The 22,806-nt window shown below is 39.5% G+C and overlaps 1 protein-coding gene across 2 annotated transcripts in view; it reads left to right on the top strand.

Annotated features, from left to right (window-relative positions):
* FRMPD4 (FERM and PDZ domain containing 4) overlaps nt 1-22,806 on the top strand; it is a 463,469-nt gene that overhangs the window by 389,151 nt on the left and 51,512 nt on the right. For both annotated transcript variants that reach the window (XM_089652996.1, XM_089652997.1), the window contains 2 exons: nt 14,691-14,736; nt 15,485-15,589. In XM_089652996.1, the coding sequence (XP_089509122.1) occupies nt 14,691-14,736; nt 15,485-15,589 (151 nt within the window). The remainder of the gene's footprint in view (nt 1-14,690; nt 14,737-15,484; nt 15,590-22,806) is intronic.

The following is a 22,806-nucleotide window of genomic DNA, read 5'->3' as shown; positions in this document are numbered from 1 at the left end:
CCTTGCAGCCAGTCAAACACCTGGAACTAATTATACTGGTGTATTTAAGGGACATTCAGACCTGCAGACTCTGCCTTGGTGTTGTGTTTCTCCTGGGCCCTGTTTCCTGTTCCTGTTCCTGTTCCTGTCTGATTCTCTGCTGACCCTGCTCTGATTCCTGGCTTGTCTGACCATTCTCCTGCTCCTGATCCCTGGCTTGTCTGACCATCCCTCTGCCTGACCCTCTGTACCACGCTGCCCGCTACCTGCTGAACCTGGCCTGTGACCCCGACCATTCTCCGCTTGCTCCCCCTGTACCTACCTGCCCGATTGATATTGACCCAGCCTGCCTGACGACGCTTGCATTGTATGTACTGTTATCTGTGGGTGGTTGGTTTGGTTTGTTTGCACTGTGTTATGTTTTAGTATTGCACTGCGTTTATGTTTGTATTGTTAGTGTTAATAAATTACATTGTTTATAACATATCTGAAGTCTGCGTTTCCCTGCGTCGGTCACACACCTCTGGTCACACTCGGGAGCCCTGACAGGCAGAGTTACAAATGGCTTTATATGTTACTGTTAATATTATGAATTTTATTCGTTGGGCAAACGGAAGCCAGTGGAGGGATTGGCAGAGAGGGATGGCAGATATGGAACAGTTAATAAGGTGGATGAGTCTGGCATCAGCATTCATGATAGACTGAAGAGGGGATAGCCTGCGATCAGGTAGGCCAATGAAGAGGGAGTTACAATAGTCAAGGCGAGAGATAACAAGGGAGTGAATAAGTTACTTAGTGGTTGCAGAGGTTAAGAACGGGCGTATCTTGGAGATGTTGCAGAGGTGAAGTCTACATGATTTGGACAGTGATTAGATTTGGGACTGAAAGGACAGATGGGAGTCTAGGATTACACCTAGTACCCTGGCATGAGGGGAGGGACTGGTTGTTGTATTATTGATCTTCATGGAGAAGTCAAGGGAGGGGGCACAGGCTGGAGGTAAAAGTATGAGCTCCGTTTTGTAAAGATTAATTTGAGGAAGTGGAGTGACATCCATGCCAATATGTCACTTAGTAGGTTAGTAATGCGAGAGGAGACTGAAGGAGTGAGGTGTGGCGTAGAAAGATAGATTTGTGTGTCATCAGCATAGAGATGGTATTTAAAGCCATGGGAGTTTATCAAGTGACCAAGGGAGGAGGTGTAGATGAAGAAGAGAAGGGGTCCAAGGACAGAACCTTGAGGGACCCCTACAGAAAGAGGAAGTGGAGAGGAGGAGACAGAGTTATAGGTAACACCAAAGGAGCGCTGTGATAGCTGGAGGAGAACCAGGAGAGAGCAGAGTCTCAGAGGCGAACAGAGTGGAGTTTTTTGAGGAGGAGGGGATGGTCAACAGTATCAAAAGCCCATAGAAAAGATAATAGAGCGAGCGCTAAATGCAGTATATATTAAAATTATATATATTCAAATGAATTAAAAGCAGCTAGCATTCAGGGTATAGGTAACAGTACCAGAATCACAATTTCTAAAATATTTAAAAATATTAGTGCAGCGCTGCACTAATATTTTAGAAAAAGTATCAAAAGCTGCAGAGAGGTCAAGTAGTAAGAGTACGGAGTTGTGGCCATTAGTTTTAGCAGTTAGTAAATCATTAATAAGTTTTAGTAGGGCAGTTTCAGTGGAGTGTAGTGAGCAAAAGCCAGACTGTAAAGGGTCAAGAAGGTTGTTGTCAGTGAGGTAGGAGCTCAGGCGATTGTAGACTAAGCGTTCTAAGAGTTTCCAGGTAAATGGGAGCAGGGAGATGGGTCTTAAGTTGTTCAGGTTGTTGGGGTCCAGCGAGGGCTTTTTAAGTATGGGAGTGATCTGTGCATGCTTTAGAGGGGTGGGGAAGGCACCATTAGAGAGGGAAAGATTGAAGATGTGAGTGAGGGAGCATAGGATGGAAGAAGAGGGTGACCGTAGTAGTTGAAAGGGGACAGATTCCAGGGGGCAGGTGGTCAAACGGGCTTCTGAGAAAACTTTAGTGACCTCTTCAGTAGTGACAAGGTCAAAAGAGGAAAGTGTTGAGGGAGGTTTAGTACAAGGTATGCTAAGTGGGATAGATGTCTGTGAAGCAGAGATGCCCCTACGAATTGCATCAATCTTGTTTTTGAAATGATTTCCAATCATGAGTTACTGGGTGGAGGTGGAGAAAGTAGAGCATTAAAAGTAGAGAATGAGGGCTGGATGACAAGGTATTAATAAGAGTGACAAAGTAGGCTTGTTTGGCAGCATGGAGGGAGGAATTGTATGTTAGGAAAGCAGATTTATATAGGGTGAATGCTTGTTGAGATTTGGTTTTACGCCACAATTGCTCCAGTGCACGACTATGTCGCTTAAGATTTCTGGTGTCGTCAGTCTGCCAAAGTTGTAATGGTCGGGGCCTGATAATTCGTGTAGTTAGAGAAGCAAGTGAGTCTAATGTGGATGAAAGTGAACTGTTGTAGACAGCAGTGGCCAGGTCAGAGCAGGACAAGGGAAAGATTCTGTCATAGAGGCGGTCAGTTGCAGAGTGGAAAAGAGAAGGGTTAAAGTTGTTAAAACAGCTATCACTTAAACCTCCCCTGTTAGATTGTAAGCTCTAATAAGCAGAGACCTCTGTTTCCTCTTATATTGACTTGTATTTTAATTGTACTGTCTGCCCTCATGTTGTAAAGCGCTGTGCAAACTGCTGGTGCTATATAAATCCTGTATAATAATAATAATAATAATCTTTAGATCTACCAACAATTTTGTTGTATGTGATATTCAAGCCTATCTCGCAAGATGCAAATTGAGTAGTAGGTCTTCTACTATATAATTGTGGGAGATCTGAAGACTGAATAGAAATTGCACATTCAGAATGTATTGGGTATAGCAAGTTTAATGGTGAGAATTTTCTTCCTGTGATGTGTTCACATTGGCTGGTTGACCCCAGCTGCTCCAGATGACTTTGTGTGAACTGTAAAAGGTGACAAGTAGACTTGACACATAAATGACTCATAACAAATCACCTCCTTTATAATTATACATAAAGTGGGGTTTATTTACTAAAGCTGGATTGTGCAAAATCAGGCTCACTTCTGCATAGAAACCAATCAGCTTCCAGGTTTTATTGTCAAAGTTTAATTGAACAAGCTGAGCTTAGAAACTGATTGGTTTATATGCAGACATGAGCCTGATTTTGCAGTCTCCAGCTTTTGTAAGTAAACCCCAATATTTGTATAAATTGCACAGATATATCAAGTCAGTCACAGGCAATGAGTCATCAGAAATTAGTAGTTACGTTATAGCTCTTCAGTACAGAAAATTCTCACAGGCTTGTCTACCATCAAAATTGTTCTTGCTTAAATAGAGCTGCAAATTCATGTTGCCTTCCCTGGATTTCAATTGTCGCCCACTCATACAAATTGTTATATTCAAATCTAAGTGCATTTTCAGACAAGGATGTATGTGAACAGAGAAAAACAAGACATATATGACGATCTGCAACTGGCTGAAATGAAACATCATAAATGACCCCGACGTCAGTAAAAGAGTTAACATTGTAGTGCAATCATTGTGAGCTCTCGTGAATAATGTTTTTGATGAACTGTGCTTGTTCTACAAGTTTTAATTATGCTTCATAGAGGAATCCAATAATCATGTAAAACTGATACGCCTAATCTGTCAAAGTGTCTTAAATAAAAACAGTCTAATTCACCCGTAGCAACCAATCCTTTTCTTTTCTAACCAACATTCAATAAATGAGTTGTCAGCTTATTGCTTACTATAGGACAGCATGAGGTTTTTTTTTTGAATATTTTGATAATTATGACACACTGGGATTAATTTACTAAAACTGGAGAGTGCAAAATCTGATGCAGCTCTGAATAGAAACCAATCAACTTCCAGTTTTTACGTCAAAGCTTAATTGAACAAGCTGAAGTTAGAAGCTGATATAATATAATTTGTGGTCTATTGCAGTGTGTTAGGTAACCTATTCAACTGAATGGGCTGTCCTAACACAACGCTCATGCTTTTAACATACTACAGCTGACTGGGCTTGTGTAAATGGGCCCTGAATTGAACAACAAAAAAAGGTCACACAGACCTAGCACATTACCAAAATTACAATGTATTTAAAAATATATAAACGTATTCTACTCACAAACGCCTGACATAGATTAGCATATAGAAAGGATGCCGACGAGACTCAGGTGAACAGTGCTCAGCCAGTGGTGTGGGAAGCCATCATAGCATCCTATGGCTTACACATTTCAAGGCTCGAGCCCTGTTCCTCAGAGTTTTTTTTTTGTCTCTGAAGAAGAGGGCTCACCCCTCAAAAAGCATAAGCCATAGGGAGCTATGAGTGCTTCCAACACGACTAGCTGCGCATGGTGTACCTAGAGGCGGTCTTGTCTGCATCCTTTTTATATGCTAATCTATGCTATGCATTTGTGAGTAGAATGCTTTTGTATATTTTGAAATAAATTGTTCATTTGGTAATGCGCTAGGTCGATGCACCCTCTTTCTGTTGTTGTTTTCAGTATATGCAAGGGTGCCCACAGTCCTGTAAGAGCAGCAAGACCTTCGGTGTCATATCTACAAGCCAGTCAAACAGAAAGTGCAACACATCCTTAGCATTGCACCTAAGCGCAGGATGTTATTATAATTATTATTTGGGTCATGAATTGGTCCTAAGGAAAAGGAAATAAAATGAGAGCTGGTAGATTCCTTCTGAAGCAATAGTTGTGTATTAACCTGTTCCCATCGGCTGTAGGGTGGGCTTTAACACTGAGTGGTTGCATATATGCTTCCATAAGGAATGGTTTTTTCTGTACAATAGCAGTGCGTGGAGGAAAGGGGCAGCACACTGAGCCCCTCAGGGTTTTGATACAGTGCACAGTCCTATCTGCATGTGCTTGGAGGAGGGGACAATACAGCAAGCTGATCCTTCATTGTCCAGTCAATGGATAATTGCATTCTAGAGCAGCTTAACCTTGAGGCAAACCAGTACCTGGCTGCATTGTCTGGCAGAGGTGCCTGGATCACAAGATTGACTTACGGGAATTGCCAGTCCTTTGGCAGGCAAAACAGTTCACGTGTATGTATCTTACCAGTATAATTAGCTGTTTGCCCTTTTGCTGATTTTAGCACTCAACAGAAATAAACATGAAAATAAGAAACAAAATCAACACAGCAGGCTGTTGGGCTTGTGAATAGAGAGAACCTAATTTTAAAAATATTATTTCCCAAACTGTGTCAGTGAAGGAATGAGACAATTATTACACTTGGAATACGTACCCTGCATAATTTTAAGCAGGTTGATGGAAAGAGGGGGAATATTTACCATCTGTTCATACTGCATAGTAGGCACCATCAAGTGCCCTTTCAGCTATATACAACTCGAGCTTTTTATACAGCCATCAAGGCATTTCATGTTCTTATGCCAATGCCTGAAAAGTCTCTTTCTCATTACACCAAAAGAAAATCAATCTTCATGTCTTGGATGAATATCACTTGCAATTTGTCTTTGAAAAGTTCTTGTTTATTTCCCTAGGCCTTGCTTCAAAATGTAGTTTTATTGATTATTTAGTAATGTAACAAAAACTACACAATGTGCACCTATAATAATAATATCTATTGACAGGAACATTGGTCATGTTTCAACAAATAGGACTGTACAAGTTGCTTGTAGTTCCCACACACTTATTCTTCGGTCTCAAAAAAATGTTGATAGGATAAGAGAAAGAGGATTTTTTTTGTAGGGGTTCATATGTGAATAGAGGTTATACTTAGGCCTACTTTGTGTATTGTACTTTGATCATTTACTTTGATTTATTTAAATATAACATATGTTTGTGTATGGTTTATTTGTTAAATAAATAAAAAAGTACAACATTTGCACCGATCATAATAATATCAACTGGAAGGAACATTGGTCATGTTTTAAACAAATAGGACTGAACAAGTTGCTTGTAGTTTCCACACATTTATGCTTTGGTCTCAAAAATGTATTGACTTTACCCAGTATACTACATGTCGCCTGCAACTGTTACTAATTAAGTTATGATCTTAGACACATATTAAGCTCTACACTGTCTTTATTTACAACCCAACATAATTATAGTTTATATGAAAAATTAAAAAGTATGCAAAATTAAAAAAAAAACATATTTACCGGTAGTACATATTTGCAATATGTGCACAATTCATGTGTTTTGTCTCTTAGAAAACTCTGCAAATAAAAAGGTTCAGCTGATGCTGCCAGAAATCCAGTGAATCCCTAACTTTCTCGTATGAGCTGACAATGCTGCCTCTGCTGAACTGAAATCTAAGGCAGTGTTGTAAGCCCTCTCCTGCTGAACTAAAGAGCATCTCCTTTATATGTTATGCAGATAAGAAGAGGAAGTTTTAGGGAGAGATACTGAAAGAATGAAGCTACAAAGAGAGTTAGTATGAGGGTTGGTGGTAGGTTTGGAGTTGCAGGAAAGATTAGTATTAGGTTTAGGGTTTTATGGAGAATTTGAGTTCAGGTTACAAGGAGGGCTAATGTTAGGGTTGGAGTTATAGGTAGGGTTATGAATATAAAAAAGGTGCAGCGCTAGTAACAAATTACATGAAACAATGCAATAATGAAAAGATAACTCTCTATGCTAAACGTTGAAGTGAATAAGAAGATAGATAAATATACATAATGGTGACTAAGGTGACCAAACAACAACAGATGATACAATCTAAGTGAAGCACACTATGACGTCGATAAAGTGATGTAAAGAGGAGGCGGATCCCTTTGATAACGTGCGTGCGCACGAAACGCGTCAGAGAGGAGCTTACGTACTAACGTCATGCCGCTCTGTGCTTACAATGGTCCGGTGGCCATCTTTGTAAGTGGTTTTACCTTTGTTTTATGCTCCACGTGGATGCTTTTACAACTTTAATAAAAAATACCGTACCATTAGCGTTTTCTCTTTCCGGGCTCTTTTGTGAGCTGGTTCCTTCAAAATAGCCATTTTTCATGCCAAGGATTCCATTCCAAATCTCCCATTTCTGGTGTATCACAGCTCCAGTTTACCTGTGCCTGACAGTGAAATAGGCTGACCTGTTTTTGGAACGAGTCTGCTATCATTGTTCAAAACTCGCTTTTGGTGAATGCATTGTAAAGAAGTAATTCTTACGGATTCACTTACCACTGGATGTCACGATCTTCTTTTGGACTTTTTTACACTGTTTAATATTGGGCTTTGAATTTGTCTTGATTTGCTATATCTGCTGATTTGTTTCACCACAGTCACGATATTTGTCACTATCGCACTGCAACCTCAGTGCTACACTATGCTCATATAGATTATTTTGGTTCTCTTTACATCACTTTAGCGCCGTCATAGTGCGCTTCACTTAGATTGTATCATCTGTTGTTGTTTGATCACCTAAGTCACCATTATTTATATTTATTTATATTCTCATTCACTTCAACGTTTAGCGTAGAGTTATCTTTTCATCATTGCATTGCTTCATGTCTTTTTTTACTAGCGTTGCACCTTTTTTATATTCATTGCCATTGAGGATATAGAGGGTTGTCCTTTGTGCTAGCAGCTGTCCCTGTTTTCAATTTCTGCCTGTGCGCTCACTGTTATTTTTCATTTCTATTTTTTATAGGTAGGGTTAGTGTTAAAATAAGGGTGCCTGGGAGGGATATTGAAAGGATTATTTACATTCTGCCTGCTAGTGTATGCTACATTGAAAACAGGCCTCCAGTAATAACTGTCACAGTTGAATGTGTGCATATATCAGTGCTCAACTGATCTTTCAAGCACTTAAAGGGGTTTTAAACCTCAGACATGAAATATGAACAAAGCCTATCCCTCTATAGTATGTACTTAACTCAATCCAGAGCACTAACTGTAATTTCTGTCTGCAGCCTCATAACTCTGCTATCTGTTTAGTCATTTCTGATAAGTTTTCCTGATGCCAGGAGAAAGAAAGTTGACAGGGAAGGGAGCTCCAGCACACAGCTTGTGATTGACAGCCTCAGCTCTGTTCCTGTGTGCAAGGGGGTGTGACCCTTCCCTCCAATCAACTCTCAACTCATCTCACTCTGCAAAGTGTAACTTCAGCTCCCCGCCCCCTGCTTTTTTCAGGCTCAGACAAGCTGTATAGATTCTGTACTTTGAAGGCTGTAGAGAAGAGAGGGCTTCAAATAAAAAAGTACAACTTATGGAAGAGGATCTGTTTAATCTCTACACATCACCTGAGGCTATTCACTTTGCTGATTATACGTGAGGGTTTAAATAGTTGATGTCAGCTAGGAGAATAGGAGGGTTTAGTTCTGCTTTAAATCTCTAAACTATTCCCAACTATACCTGCCTGCTAATAACCACTAGATAGAAAAGAGTTCTTTGTTTTATACCACAGAGCGTGTAGATGTAAGAGTGATGTGTTTTTGCTTGGTCTTGCAATGCACTCACCTTTCAAAATCAGAAACAGTATATTTTATTGCTAAAATCCGTAGTGATATGAAGAAGTGATATACAAAGCAATTTGGTAATTCAGCCAATCAAAGACATAAATATAGGTGTCCAGTTTATATTGAAACAGGGGTCACTATCACCTACTGTGTGCCATTTGAAATGGATGTAGGCTACAATGCAGGAAAATGTGCTATCTTTTCAAAGAGATGTAGAATTTGCATCTTGGTTTTCAACTCAGGTTCAGAATAGATTTTTATAGTTTATGTCCTAAGCTGCTCCATAAAAGCTAGTTTAGAACAGAATGCCTTTCCTTTGTATTTCAGCTGCATTAGCAATACAAATCATCGCTCAAATGTCTGTGTTCCATAATTTTTCCATTAATGAAAGACATTAAAGAAAGAAAGAAGCTTAGTCACTTTAAGCCCATGGCATAGTCTGATCTAATATTTTGCAGAAAATTAAAAATAACTTATGAATGCTATAGAATATTTGATTCAATAGACAGGCATGGTATGTTAATCCTTCCAAAGACGCCACTAGAAAAACATGTGACATGTTAGCTGTCATGTCATAAAAGTGTTTGAGGGAAAGAGCTGATGCTTTTTGCACAGGGTAAATTCAATATATGAGAAGATTGGGGTGATTAACCACTTGCCTACAGGGAACCTATACCCCCTTCCTGCCAAGGCCAATTTTCAGCTTTCAGCGCTGTCACACTTTGAATGACAATTGCGTGATCATGCAACACTGTACCCATATTAAATTTTTATCATTTTTTGAGACAGATAGAGCTTTCTTTTGGTGGTATTTAATCACCTCTGGGTTTTTATTTTTTGCTAAACAAACCAAACACAACTGAAAAGTTTGAAAAAAAAAGTTTTTTCTTCGTTTTTGTTACAAAATTTTGTAAATAAGTGATTTTTCTCCTTCACATCAGGCTGCAGTGATGGGCACTGATAGGCTGCACTGATGGGCACTGATAGGTGGCACTGATGGGCACTGATGAGGAGGCACTGGTAGGTGGCACTGATGGGCATTGACAGGCATCACTGATGGGCACTGAAAGGCAGCACTCATATATGGCACTGATAGGTGGCACTCATAGGCTGCACTGACCGGCACTGATAGGTGGCACTGACTGGCACTGTTAGACGGCACTAATAGGCAGCACTGATGGGCACTGATAGGCAGCACTAATGCGCACTGATAGGCGGCACCTACTGGCACTGATAGGCAGCACTGATTGGTGGCACTGACTGGCATTGATAGTTGGCACTGACTGGCACTGATAGGTGACACTGAAAGGCAGCTCAGATGGGCAATGATATGTGGCATTGATGTGCACTGGTAGGCACTGATATGTGGCATTGATGAGGCACTGATGGGCACTGGCAGGTGGCATTGATGAGCACTGACAGCTGGCATTGATGGACACTGACAGGTAGCACTGCTGGGGCTACACTGATCATCAGTGCCCTGATGATCAGTGTGCATGTCCCCTCCGAGGAATGCCGATTACCAGCTCTCCTTTCCTCTCGAGCTGTCAGCGTGACAGATCGTGTGGAGAGAAATGCCGGCATTTCCCTATTTACATGTGATCAGCTGTGATTGGACACAGCTGATCACATGACCAAGCTGACATGTTCGTCTCTTTCCGTTGATCGGTGATCTGCTAAGTCCAAGGGACACAGCGCACCACTGATTGCCATGTTGCGTGCTCCCGGAGCCATGCACACGTGGTTAGAGTGGGAGTGGGAAATGTGCCCATCATTTCCTTATATGGCGGTTAATGAAAGGAGCATCAAATATGAAAGTTTTGCTAAGATCAATAGACCAGGCATAATTGTTCCAATTAAACAAGGAATTTGACTGACTGCTATGAGTTAGATTTGATCAATATTTTTTACATGTTTTATAAATCTTTCCTATATGACTATTGTTGGTTATGTGTTAGAGAAGACACTAGTAGCTTGTGATGAGGCAGAACTTGGTTTACTTGTGTGGCTTAAGTTGCAAACATACAAAACATTTCAGTAATCTGTAACAGCAGACATCTTGGTTATAAAGAGAGAGAGAAGAGAGAGAACCAACAAGTTTTACACATATGCACAACTGGTATCCTTAGTGTACAGTGCCATCTACTGGTCAAGTGATATTAACACACAATACTGTATATAGTACATGCTGTTGCATACCCAACAAATATGGCTCCATTGGGCATTTGATGCAGTTCAAAAAAACTCTGGGATAAGCAAGTATTCTCTAAATTCAAGAGACATATGAATTTTTACTTGAATATTGGTGTGTTTTGTATATTTCTTCCAGATCTGTGCTGTAATCCAGTGTGAAAATTTTCCTTTGCAGAAGCTCCCTGCCTCTATCTCTCCTTGTGCAGGGAGACTGGTCTTGTATATTCGCCCCTGTAGTTTTCTGCAGGCAGCCATAGTGAGTGGGGCCTGCAGGGAACCTCTCACAGCTCAGCTCTCTGCACAGGCTGTGTAAAGCGCAGTGATGATGTCACTGCTACATCTACAATATAATAACTGTGTTTGCAAAGGCCAACACATCTGGAGCACACAATGTGGACTGATATCCTTTGTGACTATTAAAATGTTACTAAACCCGTAACAGTAAAATAAGTCTGTATATGCAGAAAAGCATGTTTGTTTTACTCACTGTGGAACCTAAGGGGTTCATTCTCTGCATTGTGTAAAAATGCTGTTTGATCCTGACTTCTCTGATCCCCCCCCCCCTTTTTCCAGTGTCTATCTCTTATCTCCTGATAAGACATAATGTGTGGAGACACTGCACATGTGTATTGCTAGAGAGTTTTTTTTTTTTTCTTGGGAGAGCGCATGTGATCAGCACAGGGCCAATCTGCACTGCCCAGACAGAGGTTAGGGGTTCTACATCCTCCTAGAGAAAAGTCCTCCTACAAATTTTAAGCAGTGCTCTGGTGGACACTGATAGAAGTCACCAGACTGCTCTAACTGCTGATGAGAAAAGGCATTTAGCAGTTTATATTTACTAAAATAATTGCACTTCCATGTTCTGTGTGCTGTGGGAGACCAGATATAGTGAATGCAGGGCCCTGGGTTTAGTAACACTAAAATATTTAGATGAACATTTATCTGCCCAGAGTTCACCTCTATGTAAATTAAGTGCTTACGATCTGTAAGATTTAGGTTAAGTACAAAAGAACTGTTCATTATAGTCAAAGTTCACATATCTACATTTTCTTCTCCAAAAATCTATGACTACAATGACATACACCATAATGCTTTTGGTGAGCAGTTTTCTTATATATTTAACAGCACAAAAACTGCACAAGTTTGAAGGTCACTCTTGACTGGTCTTTGGAAGTGACCAGTTTGAGCATCATTTAATAATATTAAAAAGAGCACAGCACTACCTCATATCTATGGTCTTGGTTGGTTCGAGCTATAGATGTGATTTCTGAATTTTTTTTTCACTAATAAGGGATCAGCAGTGATGATGAATATTAATATGCTTTCACTTTGATAGTTGTTCACTGTGATAATTATGCCACGTGAATGATTAATTTGTATGGGTATTTTAGTTGTGTTATAAAAAAAGAAACACAATCTATATATTTTTGATTTATTAAGTATATATATATATATATATATATATATATATATATATATATAAAAAATTTTCAGATTTATTGAGCACTTTTTTGTGGTGCGGTTCTTTGGGTACATATTCATACAGTTTGTCTTTGCATGCTCATATATTGGGGTTACATTATAAAATAAATATTGGTGCTTTTTTTGACAGGACATTTATTTGTAAATGCATGTGTATTTCAGTATGAAGGAAACTTCCATTACTAACCTCTCCTTCTGAAAATGGCAGTAGATGCTATAAACCTCCATTTTATTACAGTCCAAGATGTACTGTCCATATACTTTCTTTGCTTGCCGTGGCTCCTAAAGTCATCACTCATGTTCACCCCTAGTCTCCATCTGATGTATGAGGAGAGGCAAGCTTATTTTGTGTTGCTGCACATTACTCAGTGCAAACCAACATGATACCTTCTGGACTTTTATGAAAACCTTCACTGAGAGAATTACCGTATACAGGCTGATATTGCTGACCTCGTTCTAAAATGCTGCATAGAATAGTGTATCTGGCTTCAATACTTTCTGAATCATGACCTGGAAAAATCACAGGCCTTCCAACAGTGACCACTCCAGGAAGTTCATAATACTCTGCTTCTGATTTTTATCTGTTCGAAATACCCTGTAGAATGTTCCCAGAGCTGCATTTGCACAGCTCAGTTTAATTTCCAACATACTGCCAGTGTGATGGGAAGACTACATTCCCGTGCATGCGCAGGAGTTATGTCATCCCACACTGACCAATCAAGACAGCTGAAGACTAGCACCTGGAAGAATCCGAGGAGAACATAAGTATTTCTGCCTTTAGTTCCTCTTTAGAAACTGTTTCTCTCTCCACACAAGTCTATGGGAATGGAGAAGCAGCTAAAAGGCAACACAGTGGCTAAATGGTTAGCACTTCCACCTGGCAGCACTAGGGTCATCGGTTCGAATCCCAACCACGGCATCACCTGCCTGGAGTTTGCATGTTCTCCCTGTGCCTGCGTGGGTTTCCTCCCACACTCCAAAGACATGCTGGTAGGTTGAATGGATCCTGTCTAAATTGTCCCTAGTATGTGTATGTATGAATGTGAGTTAGGGACCTTAGATTGTACACCCCTTGAGGGTTAGGGACTGATGTAAATGTACTATATATATGTAAAGCTCTGCATAAATTGACAGCACTATATAAGTACCTGAAAGAAATAAATAAACAAATAAAAACAAATGAAGCAGGTCAGCTGCACCCACAGTAAATTCTGCCTTAGACTGTTGAAGCTCATTGACCAATACCCTTCATGTCTTTACCAATCTATCTACATTTGAAATTCAGAAGTATAAGCCCCTGGTCACATCAAAGCCAATTTTGAAATTGTGCGACTTACAGTGAAGTTGCATGATTTCAAAATCGGGTGACCTACCGATTTCAGTTGCGATTTGCAAGACATCTGACACAGATGTCTATGCAAATTGCAACAAAAGTAGTGCATGCACTACTTTAGAAATCGGTGCGGCTCTGACCAAGTCAGAAACGCACCGATGTGACCACTCTAATAGCGGACAATGGGGTGTGATTTGGCATGCGAGTTGCAAGTCGCAGGCCATGCAAATCGCATGCCAAGTCGCACTTGATGTGACCCGGGGGGGGGGGAAGAAACATTTATCAGTTTTGCTACCATTGATACAATGTTGAAGTCCCACACCTGGCCTGAAGAGGGTAGTCCTTTTCCATGTAATAAATGACAGTTTATATTAGGTGTATAATTGCCACAAGTATGCTGTGCAGCAAGTTTAAATAGAATCAGATTTCTAACCAAATGTGAACTGTTTAGAAATCTGATAATCATACTGTCTATGGTGTGAAAATAAATTTTTAACATTTAGGCTTCAAATGTATGTAAAACATGTACATAGTCCTGCCATTCAACAAGTTCACTCCAGTTTTCTGTGTTGCAGCCATACAAATTCTTCTGTCACCTGCCTGCCCATTAGACAATACTCTGCAGTATGATGATGCTGGTTAGCTGTCTAATAGTCAGACTAGACAGAGAAAGCTACAAAGCTGAACCAAGATACCGAATAAGGTTGTCACCAGGGGCGGACTGACAACTCATGGGGCCCCCGGGCAATAGGGGATCATGGGGCTCCTGTGTCTTTGCCCAAACTCAAAAAAGCCTATGAAAAAGGTACCAGGGGCATCTCATGGGGCACCCTACTGACCCCGGGCCCTCGGGCAGTGCCCGAGTTTCCAAATGGTCAGTCCACCCCTGGTTGTCACTGACCTAACTGTCAATGTTTAAATAACAAGAATGACTAAACAGAATTGCAAAGCCTTTGGAAGGTAAATAAGTTAAACTGTGAATGCAACAGTTTGCTCAGAGTTGTGCTTTAGCAATATCTACAGGCATCATCATTTTATTACTCTCAAACATTATAAACTCAACTTTTTTATAGATCTTTAATACTAAATAACTACAATGACCCTTACACATGCTGCACAAAATCACATCTTTTATTTGCTGAATTCAATGACTTTTCTCTATGTTATATATGCTAGAGCTACAGAGTAACACTTGTTATACTTGATTGATTGATTGATTGGTTGATTTATTGTTTTTACAGAAGTTGCAAGGAATCAATACTCCTCACAGTCGTGCAGCCATACCCAGTAAGTAAAATTACAAAGTAATCAGTATTTTGCAGCCTGCATACTGCACAGTGTAAATGTAATTTACAGGCTATTATACTGTTTTAAAAGCTTTATTATAATGTGTTACTATCTGCTGATTTCTAAAAACAAGAGCAAAAAAAAAACTGATACGAACTTGAGAACGTGTCTGTACCAATCATTCAGCAGAAAACTGAACTAAGATATTGAGTTTGGTATTAACTTTGTCCTATTACCATACATGTATTCACGCTTAAGGCCAGCCATATACAAGAAGATGAATCCATTTTGACAAAAAATAATAAAATGATGATGATCAGACAGTACCTGAGACCACATTGCTTCTAGTATAGTGGATATAGAATAGGCCAGGAATATATTTTATTTTAGAAAATAAGGAATCTGGCACTTCAGGCATTTTCCAGAAAAACTGTGTAGTTTCAATAAACTCTGTTTTCATAAACCGCTTAACCACAGCCCATATACAGTATATGGTATTTACTATTGGTTTTCTAGTTTTGGCAACATTTGGTCACCTAGACACATACATGGCTGTAGTAAACTTGCAGTCCTGATTATTGCTAGTTTTGCTAACATTGATTGCTTTCCTTTTGGATAGTGTGACTGTATAAAAATTCATCACCACAAATAATAGATCAGCTAACTTCATGTTAATGAATAAAACATTGTCATGTGTTTGTATTGAACATATTCATTGCTAAATATAATTATGCCATTTTTTTCTAAGTCCCCCAAATCAGCATTTATTAGTGCTGCCAAGAAAGCAAGGTTGAAGTCCAATCCAGTGAAAGTTCGTTTTTCAGAGGAAGTTATAATAAATGGACAGGTTTCGGTAAGTACAATAGTTAATATGTTCAGATTCCATTATCTAAAAGCTTCTTTTTTTCTAAAATATTACTTAGTTAACTAGACACTGGGTTGATTTATTTAAAAAACACAAATTTCACTTTGCAGAGTGAATGAAAGTGCATGTTTAATTACTTTAACAGCTAAAGCAAAAAGTTAATATCCAAACTGCTGCTATCTGTAAAAGAGAAGTGCTTATATTCTCCTTTCTCTGTGTTTGTGTTGCCAAATGTTGCTCCATTCAGTAGCAATGGCCCCATGAGGTCCGTTAAGAAATTAACACTTCTGGGAGTGTCAATCTCTTGCTCTCACTGGATCCTCTTGCCGACGTCCACATGACTATTCTGTGTTGCAGTGGAGGTCAGCAGAAGGAACCAGCACTTTTAATATGATTTTTTTCACATCAGGGTTGCTTATAGTCCAAATCAATTGTGTGCAGATATACCATTTTCTTTATTTCCCTTGCACATTATTCCATATTTAAATTGAACACAAATAACTTATATTCATAAAGTCAACATTCACTTTACTAAAGGAACATTCTCTGCACTTTTAGTAGAACAGCTTCACTGCCTATCATTGGCAAATGAATTATCTTTTTTGTTTGTCAATAGCAATCCTTAAATTAGACAGGTTTAACAAATACATTTTTCACACAGTTTCAATATGATACATTTTCAATAGTTATCCTAATATTCATATATACTGACCTAAAAATAACTATATTTTTTGGCTCAGACTAGCAGGTGGTAAGATAAATGGAAGAGGCAAAATAGTAGGGTTTATCACATAGTTATTGCAAACATCCTATCATTGGTATAAATACAGTCTCCTAATAGAAGCTTATTTAGACATCATGGCATTAGTCAAAGTGAGGTTAAGCCCAGGAAAACAACTACATATTCTGTAAAAAATGTGTCAAAATTCTTTAAAAATAAAATGTAAGTACTCTAATATTAAAGTCCGACAAATACTAATATCCACCCAGTGCTTCTGTGAGTGTAAAAAACACGAAATCAGAAAAATCATACAATGTTACAGCAAGTGCATCAGTGCTCAACCTCTCCTCACAGGCTGAAACTCGTCGGAAGGTTATGCCTCTCCTATTACAGGTTGACACACTGGGGTAGATTTACTACAAACTGGAGCACTCAGAAATGGTGCAGCTCTGCATAGTAACTGATCAGCTTCTAACCTCAGCTTTTTCAATTCAGCTTTGGCAATAAAGCTTTACTTTCAGCTATAAAAAATACTGTATAAAGTAAACTCAAAGTTAGTTATAAATTTAGGCCAAAATGTATTCTGCTACATGTTTTTGGTAAACAAAATCCCAATAAGTGTATATTGATTGCTTTGTGTGAAAGTTATAGCATCTACAAACTGTCGTATAGCTACTGCAATTTACGCCATTTTTTTGCTATACAGCGCTGCACTAGTTTAACTGACAATTGCGCGTTCATGCAATACGGTACATAAATGAAATTTATGTCCTTTTTTTCACAAAAATAGACATTTATTTTGGTGGTATTTGATCACCTGTGCACTTTTTTATTTTTGGCGCTATAAACAGAAAAAGTTTTGAAGAAAAAAAATGTTTTGAAAAAAACAATATTTTCTCGTTTCAGTCATAAAAAATATCCAAAAAAAACTAAAATTTTGTCATGTATTCTGCTACATGTTTTTGGTAAAAAAAATCCCAGTAAGTGCATATTGATTGCTTTGTGTGAAAGTTATAGTGTCTACAAACTATGGTATAGATAATGGAATTTACACAGCTTTTACTTTCTGGCTGCCCGTCACATTTCTTGAGGTGCTAAAACTCCAGGATAGTACAAACACCCTCAAATTACCCCTGTATGGAAAGTAGCCACCCTAAGCTATCTTCTGACAGGCATATTGAGTCCATGGAAGATTTATTTTTTCTCCACAAGTTTCTGGAATATGACAAAAACATTTTTTTTTACACAAAGTTGTCATTTAAATGATTTATTTCTCGCACAAGTCATGGGTATATATGGAATTACACCCCTAAATACATTCTGCTACTTCTACCGAGTATGGTGATACCACATCTGTGAGACTTTTTGGGAGCCTAGCCACATACAGGAGCCTGAAATGCAATGACCACTTTGAAAGCCTGAAGGTGCGTAACTTCCTCATTTCACTTCTTCACTACCTATCACAGTTTCGAAGGCCCTGACATGCCAGGATATCACCAAGCCCCCCCAAATGACCCCAAGGAATTTAAAAAGAGGCATGGTTAGTATTTTGCAGATCTCATTTTTTCTCACAAGGTTTTGAAATACAAAAAAAAATAGAAAAAAAAGGTTTTTGTTTTTTTTCTTCATTTTCCAAAACCTTGTGGTAACAAATGAGATCTGCAAAACACTTACCATGCTTCTTATCAAATTCCTTGGGGTGTCCACTTTCCAAAAAGGGGTCATTTGGGGGAGTTAGGTGCTATCCTGGCATTTCAGGGCCTCCAAAACTGTGATAGGTAGTCTGGAAGTGTAATGATGAAATAAAGCCCTTTAAAAGCCTGAAGGTGCTTATTGGATTTTGGGATCCTATACTTGGCTAGACTGCCAAAACATCTCTCACATGTGGTACCCCGATACTCGGGAGAAGTAGCAGAATGTATTTTGGGGAGTAATTCCACATATACCCATGGCATGTGTGAGCAGTAAATCATTTAAGTGACAATTTTGTGTAAAAAAAAACATTTTTTTTTGTCATTTTCCAAAAACGTGTGGTAAAAAAATAAATTCTTCTATTGATTCAACATGCCTCTCAGCAAATAGTTTGGGGTGTCTACTTTCCAAAAAATGGTCGTTTTGGGTGGTGGGGGCATTTTATGCCCAGCATTAGAAGTTTATGCCACACATCATTCACTCTTCTAACCACCTGAAGATCAAGCCTTTTCTGACATTTTTTGATCACATGAAAAAAATCTGTATTTTTTTGCTAGGAAATTAATATTAACCCCCGAACATATATTTTTTTAAAGCAGATACCCTAGTGAATACAATGGTGGGTACTACAATTTTTTATGGCACATAGTACTCGTGCAGCGATTTTTCAAAAGCACATTTTTTTTAAAAAATACACTTTTTACTTTTAATGCACAAAAACACAATATATTGGCCAATTATTTGGTAAAATATAAAATGTAATGGTATGCCGAGTATATAGATACCAAACATGACATGCTTTAAAACTGCGCATGCCCCGTGCAATGGCGACAAACTGCATACATTTTTAATATCCATAGGCAACGCTTTAAAAGCCTTTAAAAGCTACCATTTTAGATTTACAGAGGAGGTCTAGTGTTAGAATGACTGCCCTTGATCTGATGTTCACGGCGATACTTTACATGCATGGTGCAACTGCTGTTTACATACTGTCACAGGGTCAACGCTTGTGCACACAGGTGTACGCGCATGAGAGGGGCGAGTTTTTTATTATTTTTTTTTAAGCTATTTTGATTTTTTTAATTATTTTTCACTGTACCTTTCATTTTTTTTTATCACTTTTAATGCTATCACAGGGAATGCAAATATCCCCTATAACTTCAATGGGCATTGTCATATATTCTTTTTTGAGAAATCTGGGGTCTATCAGACTCTGGATATCTCCTCTACCCTTATATTATCTAATCAAACCAAAATCGGTGTGATCAGATACTTTCCCAATTTATAAATGGTGCTGTTTATATCCTTCAAAACTGAAGTGGTGAAATGCTCATAGCTTCCAAATTCTTAGACTATAGAGATGATTGGCACCACTCTGGTCTCCAATCAGCTCTATGGTCAGCTGGCAGAAACACCGGCTGCATTCTCAGGTTCCCCCGATGGCATGGGACTGCCCGAGAAGGCCGTGGAAGGCAGCTGGGGAGGGGGGCATCATCTCCTGCTGCTTGTAAAAGCAATCCTGCAGCTAATTAGCCACTAGGATTGCTTTTACATGAAAGCTGATTGCCGGCTGAAAAAAAAAAAAACAGGATGATGCCTGCAGCTGTAGGCATCATCCGGGTATAACCATTCAAAGTCCAGTGATGTACCAGTACATCGCTGATCCCTGTTGGTTATATATGCTATGTTCCTTTTTTTTGTATGCAGCCTGTGGGCTGAATGAAAAAAAGAGAAGAAATCTCTGCCAGAAAAAGTGTGTGGTATGCCCACCATTAGAATATACCACCTTGCATCCACCCACTTCTAATGGTGGGCACACATTAGGTCACACTTTGCCACATGTGCCAGTTCCAAGATTGTACAAATGTCTAAATAGTGGCACGCTTGAATAAAAATTGTCCACATATAAGTGGTACCCCATATGGAAAAAAGATGACACCAAGTCCCAAACTATCTTGCCTCTACTCCCCTTGTAGTCTGGGCATCCAGGGGGCTCCACGTGACTCTCATTTCCCTCATAAATCCGAAACTTATAAGTTTAGCATGTTGCCCTCTCACAGGTCTTCTACATCTTGACCCCATATCTGGCACTCTTGCTGGGGAGAAATTGTTTGAATGCAAAGCGGCCAGAAAAATTAATCAGGGACTCATCAATGTACATTTTTTGCTGGGGAGTATAGACATCTGCAAATTTTTGGTTACGGTGATTTACAAGGGGCTGAATTTTTTGGAGCCAGTCAAATTCAGGGTCACCTCAAGGATGACAGAGTGTATTGTTGTTGAAATGCATAAAACACATTATACTCTCATATCTATGCCTGGCCATGGCAGCAGAGAGCACGGGCATACGATGAATCGGGTCTGTGGACCAGTACAACCGGAATTCATTTTTTTTAAAAATGCCCATGTTGAGGGTTAGGCCCCAAACAAATGTAAATTCGAAAACCGTAATGAGTTTCCATGCGACTAGTCTGGCAAGGTTTGAATTTGGGTTGGCGGCAATAAATTGTTGTGCATATAAATTGCTTTGATCCATAATCAACGCATACAGATATTCCGTGAAAAACAGCTCAAAAAATCAAGGGGAGGAGTTAAATTTACTATTTCCACCTGAATTCCGGATTGAGCAGTGAATGGGGGAAGTACAGGTGCTGCAGAATATGTGGGCTGCCAATCAGGATTTGCAAGCACATTTGGAAGGATACTAGGGGCTCTACAGGCCTGTGTGTGAATTCTTGGTGTTTGCGGGACAATACTTGTGCTCGCCACCACACCAGCTTGTACTGCACTTATGGGACTCACCACGCCAAGTCATACTGCAGTGCTGGTATTATTATTATACAGGATTTATATAGCGCCAAAATTTTGCTCAGCACTACAATATAATTGGAGACAATACAGTTCAATACAAGAGGGTTAGGAGAGCCTGATCCTGAGAGCTTACAATCTAAGAAATATGTAAAAGACCAGGATGTACTAAGCCACAAGTACTCGCCAGTTCACCGTGGTGTGGCACTAGTACTGGCACTCTGCTGCATATGAGAGTCATCAAAATTTACTGACAAGTGCTAACAGAGATCAGGCCTGATTCTGCGAACACTGCGGTTTTGTGTGCAATGTATCAAGTGACAGTGACCTACTGACACTACACTTGCTGGGGGAGAAGGGGGGGTAAGAGTAGGGGCTAAACACAGGTGCTGGCAGGTGCCGTGGCTGCTCCCGCTAACGCTGCATTTTTGGGGACACTATACTAATGTGAACGCTGGTATAGTGCTGATCTGAAGATATTGATCCGTTCAGACACTGTACTGTACTAGCAATGGAGGTTTATTGTGCATGAGTGTGTTCCTGGCAATCAAGGGGTTAAATGTGATGACTGGTGTACTGATGGGCAATCTGATGCTATCTGGGAGGGGCGCGAATCACGTATATATATGTGATTTTGTGCACCCATGCTACCCTGTAGCAGTATTTCTGCTATAGGGCGGTCAGGAAGCAGTTACAGAAGTGGTTTGTGTTATGTCACTGCATTACTTTAACTGACAATTGCACCCAAATTAAATTTGCATCCTTTTTTCCCACAAATTGAGCTTTCTTTCGGTGGTATTTGATCGCCTGTGCGTTTTTATTTTTTTTTTAAAAAAAAGGCTGACAATTTTGAGAAAAAAACAATATTTTGGACTTCTTGCTATAAAACATGTCCAGTAAACAAATTTAAAAATCAAATTTCGTCATAAATTTCGGCCAAAATGTATTCTGCGACATGTCTTTGCTAAAAAAAAATCTCAATACGTGTAAATGAATTGGTTTACATGAAAGTTATAGCGTTTACAAATGGCGGTATAGATACTGGATTTTTAATTTTTTTATATACTAATAATGGCGGCGATCAGCGACTTATGGCGGGACTGCGGCGGACATTCTGACACTGGGGGGGGAACTGACTCGGGGTCACTGACATCCCCAGTGACACCAATACAGTGGTCAGTGCAAAAAAAAAACACTGACACTGTACTAATGGCACTGGGGAGGAAGGGGTTAACTTTTTTTTAGGCAATCAAAGGGTTAACTGTGTGAGGGGAGTGTTTTACTAGTGGGCGGGGGGTGTGTACTTCATCGGAACACACTGATCCTGAGAGCTAAACTCCGCTCTCAGGAACAGTATGTTGGGAACTGACAGGGAGCAGAGCTGCATTGAAAACAATGCAGCTGTGCTCTGTGTCACTGTTTGCTGGCAATTGCCGGGAACCGGTGGGTAATGACTGGCCGGGACATGGTGATTGACACCCGCGGCCGTGATCGGCGGCGCGGGTAGGACCCCTACCTGTTTTGCAAAATGACATTTTAAAACGTGATTCTGCACAGCGGTGCTGCCCTGCCGCAGTATATATACTGTGGCTGGTAGGCAACCAGTTAAAGTTGATACAAATATACGGTGTCCCGATAAGGGTATCAAAAGACATAGATCAGATGTTAGTAATTGTAGTTACTCTGTAGTATTTATGGATTTGTATAACCAATAATTAACAAAATTACATTATGTTATATTATATTATACTTACATCCAACTTTCTTTCATGTAGTAACTCCTGAAGAAGCGATACTCTCACAGAACATGTCGAGTAACTACAGAGTAACTACAATTACTGACATCTGATCTATGTCTTTTGATACCCTTACCAAGACACTGTATATTTGTATCAATTTTAAACTATTATTGATGAGTTTTGTAAACTGCATAAAATGCTCCACCCCTCCATGGGGGTCTTGCATACTTAGAGGAATAACCTTT

Source organism: Staurois parvus, unplaced genomic scaffold (genome assembly GCF_062004578.1).
Source record: "Staurois parvus isolate SC_StPar_1 unplaced genomic scaffold, SC_StPar_1.0 ptg000696l, whole genome shotgun sequence".
Taxonomy (NCBI): Eukaryota; Metazoa; Chordata; class Amphibia; order Anura; family Ranidae; genus Staurois; species Staurois parvus.
Note: the sequence above shows the minus strand (reverse complement) of the source record. Positions and strands in the feature narration are given on the sequence as shown.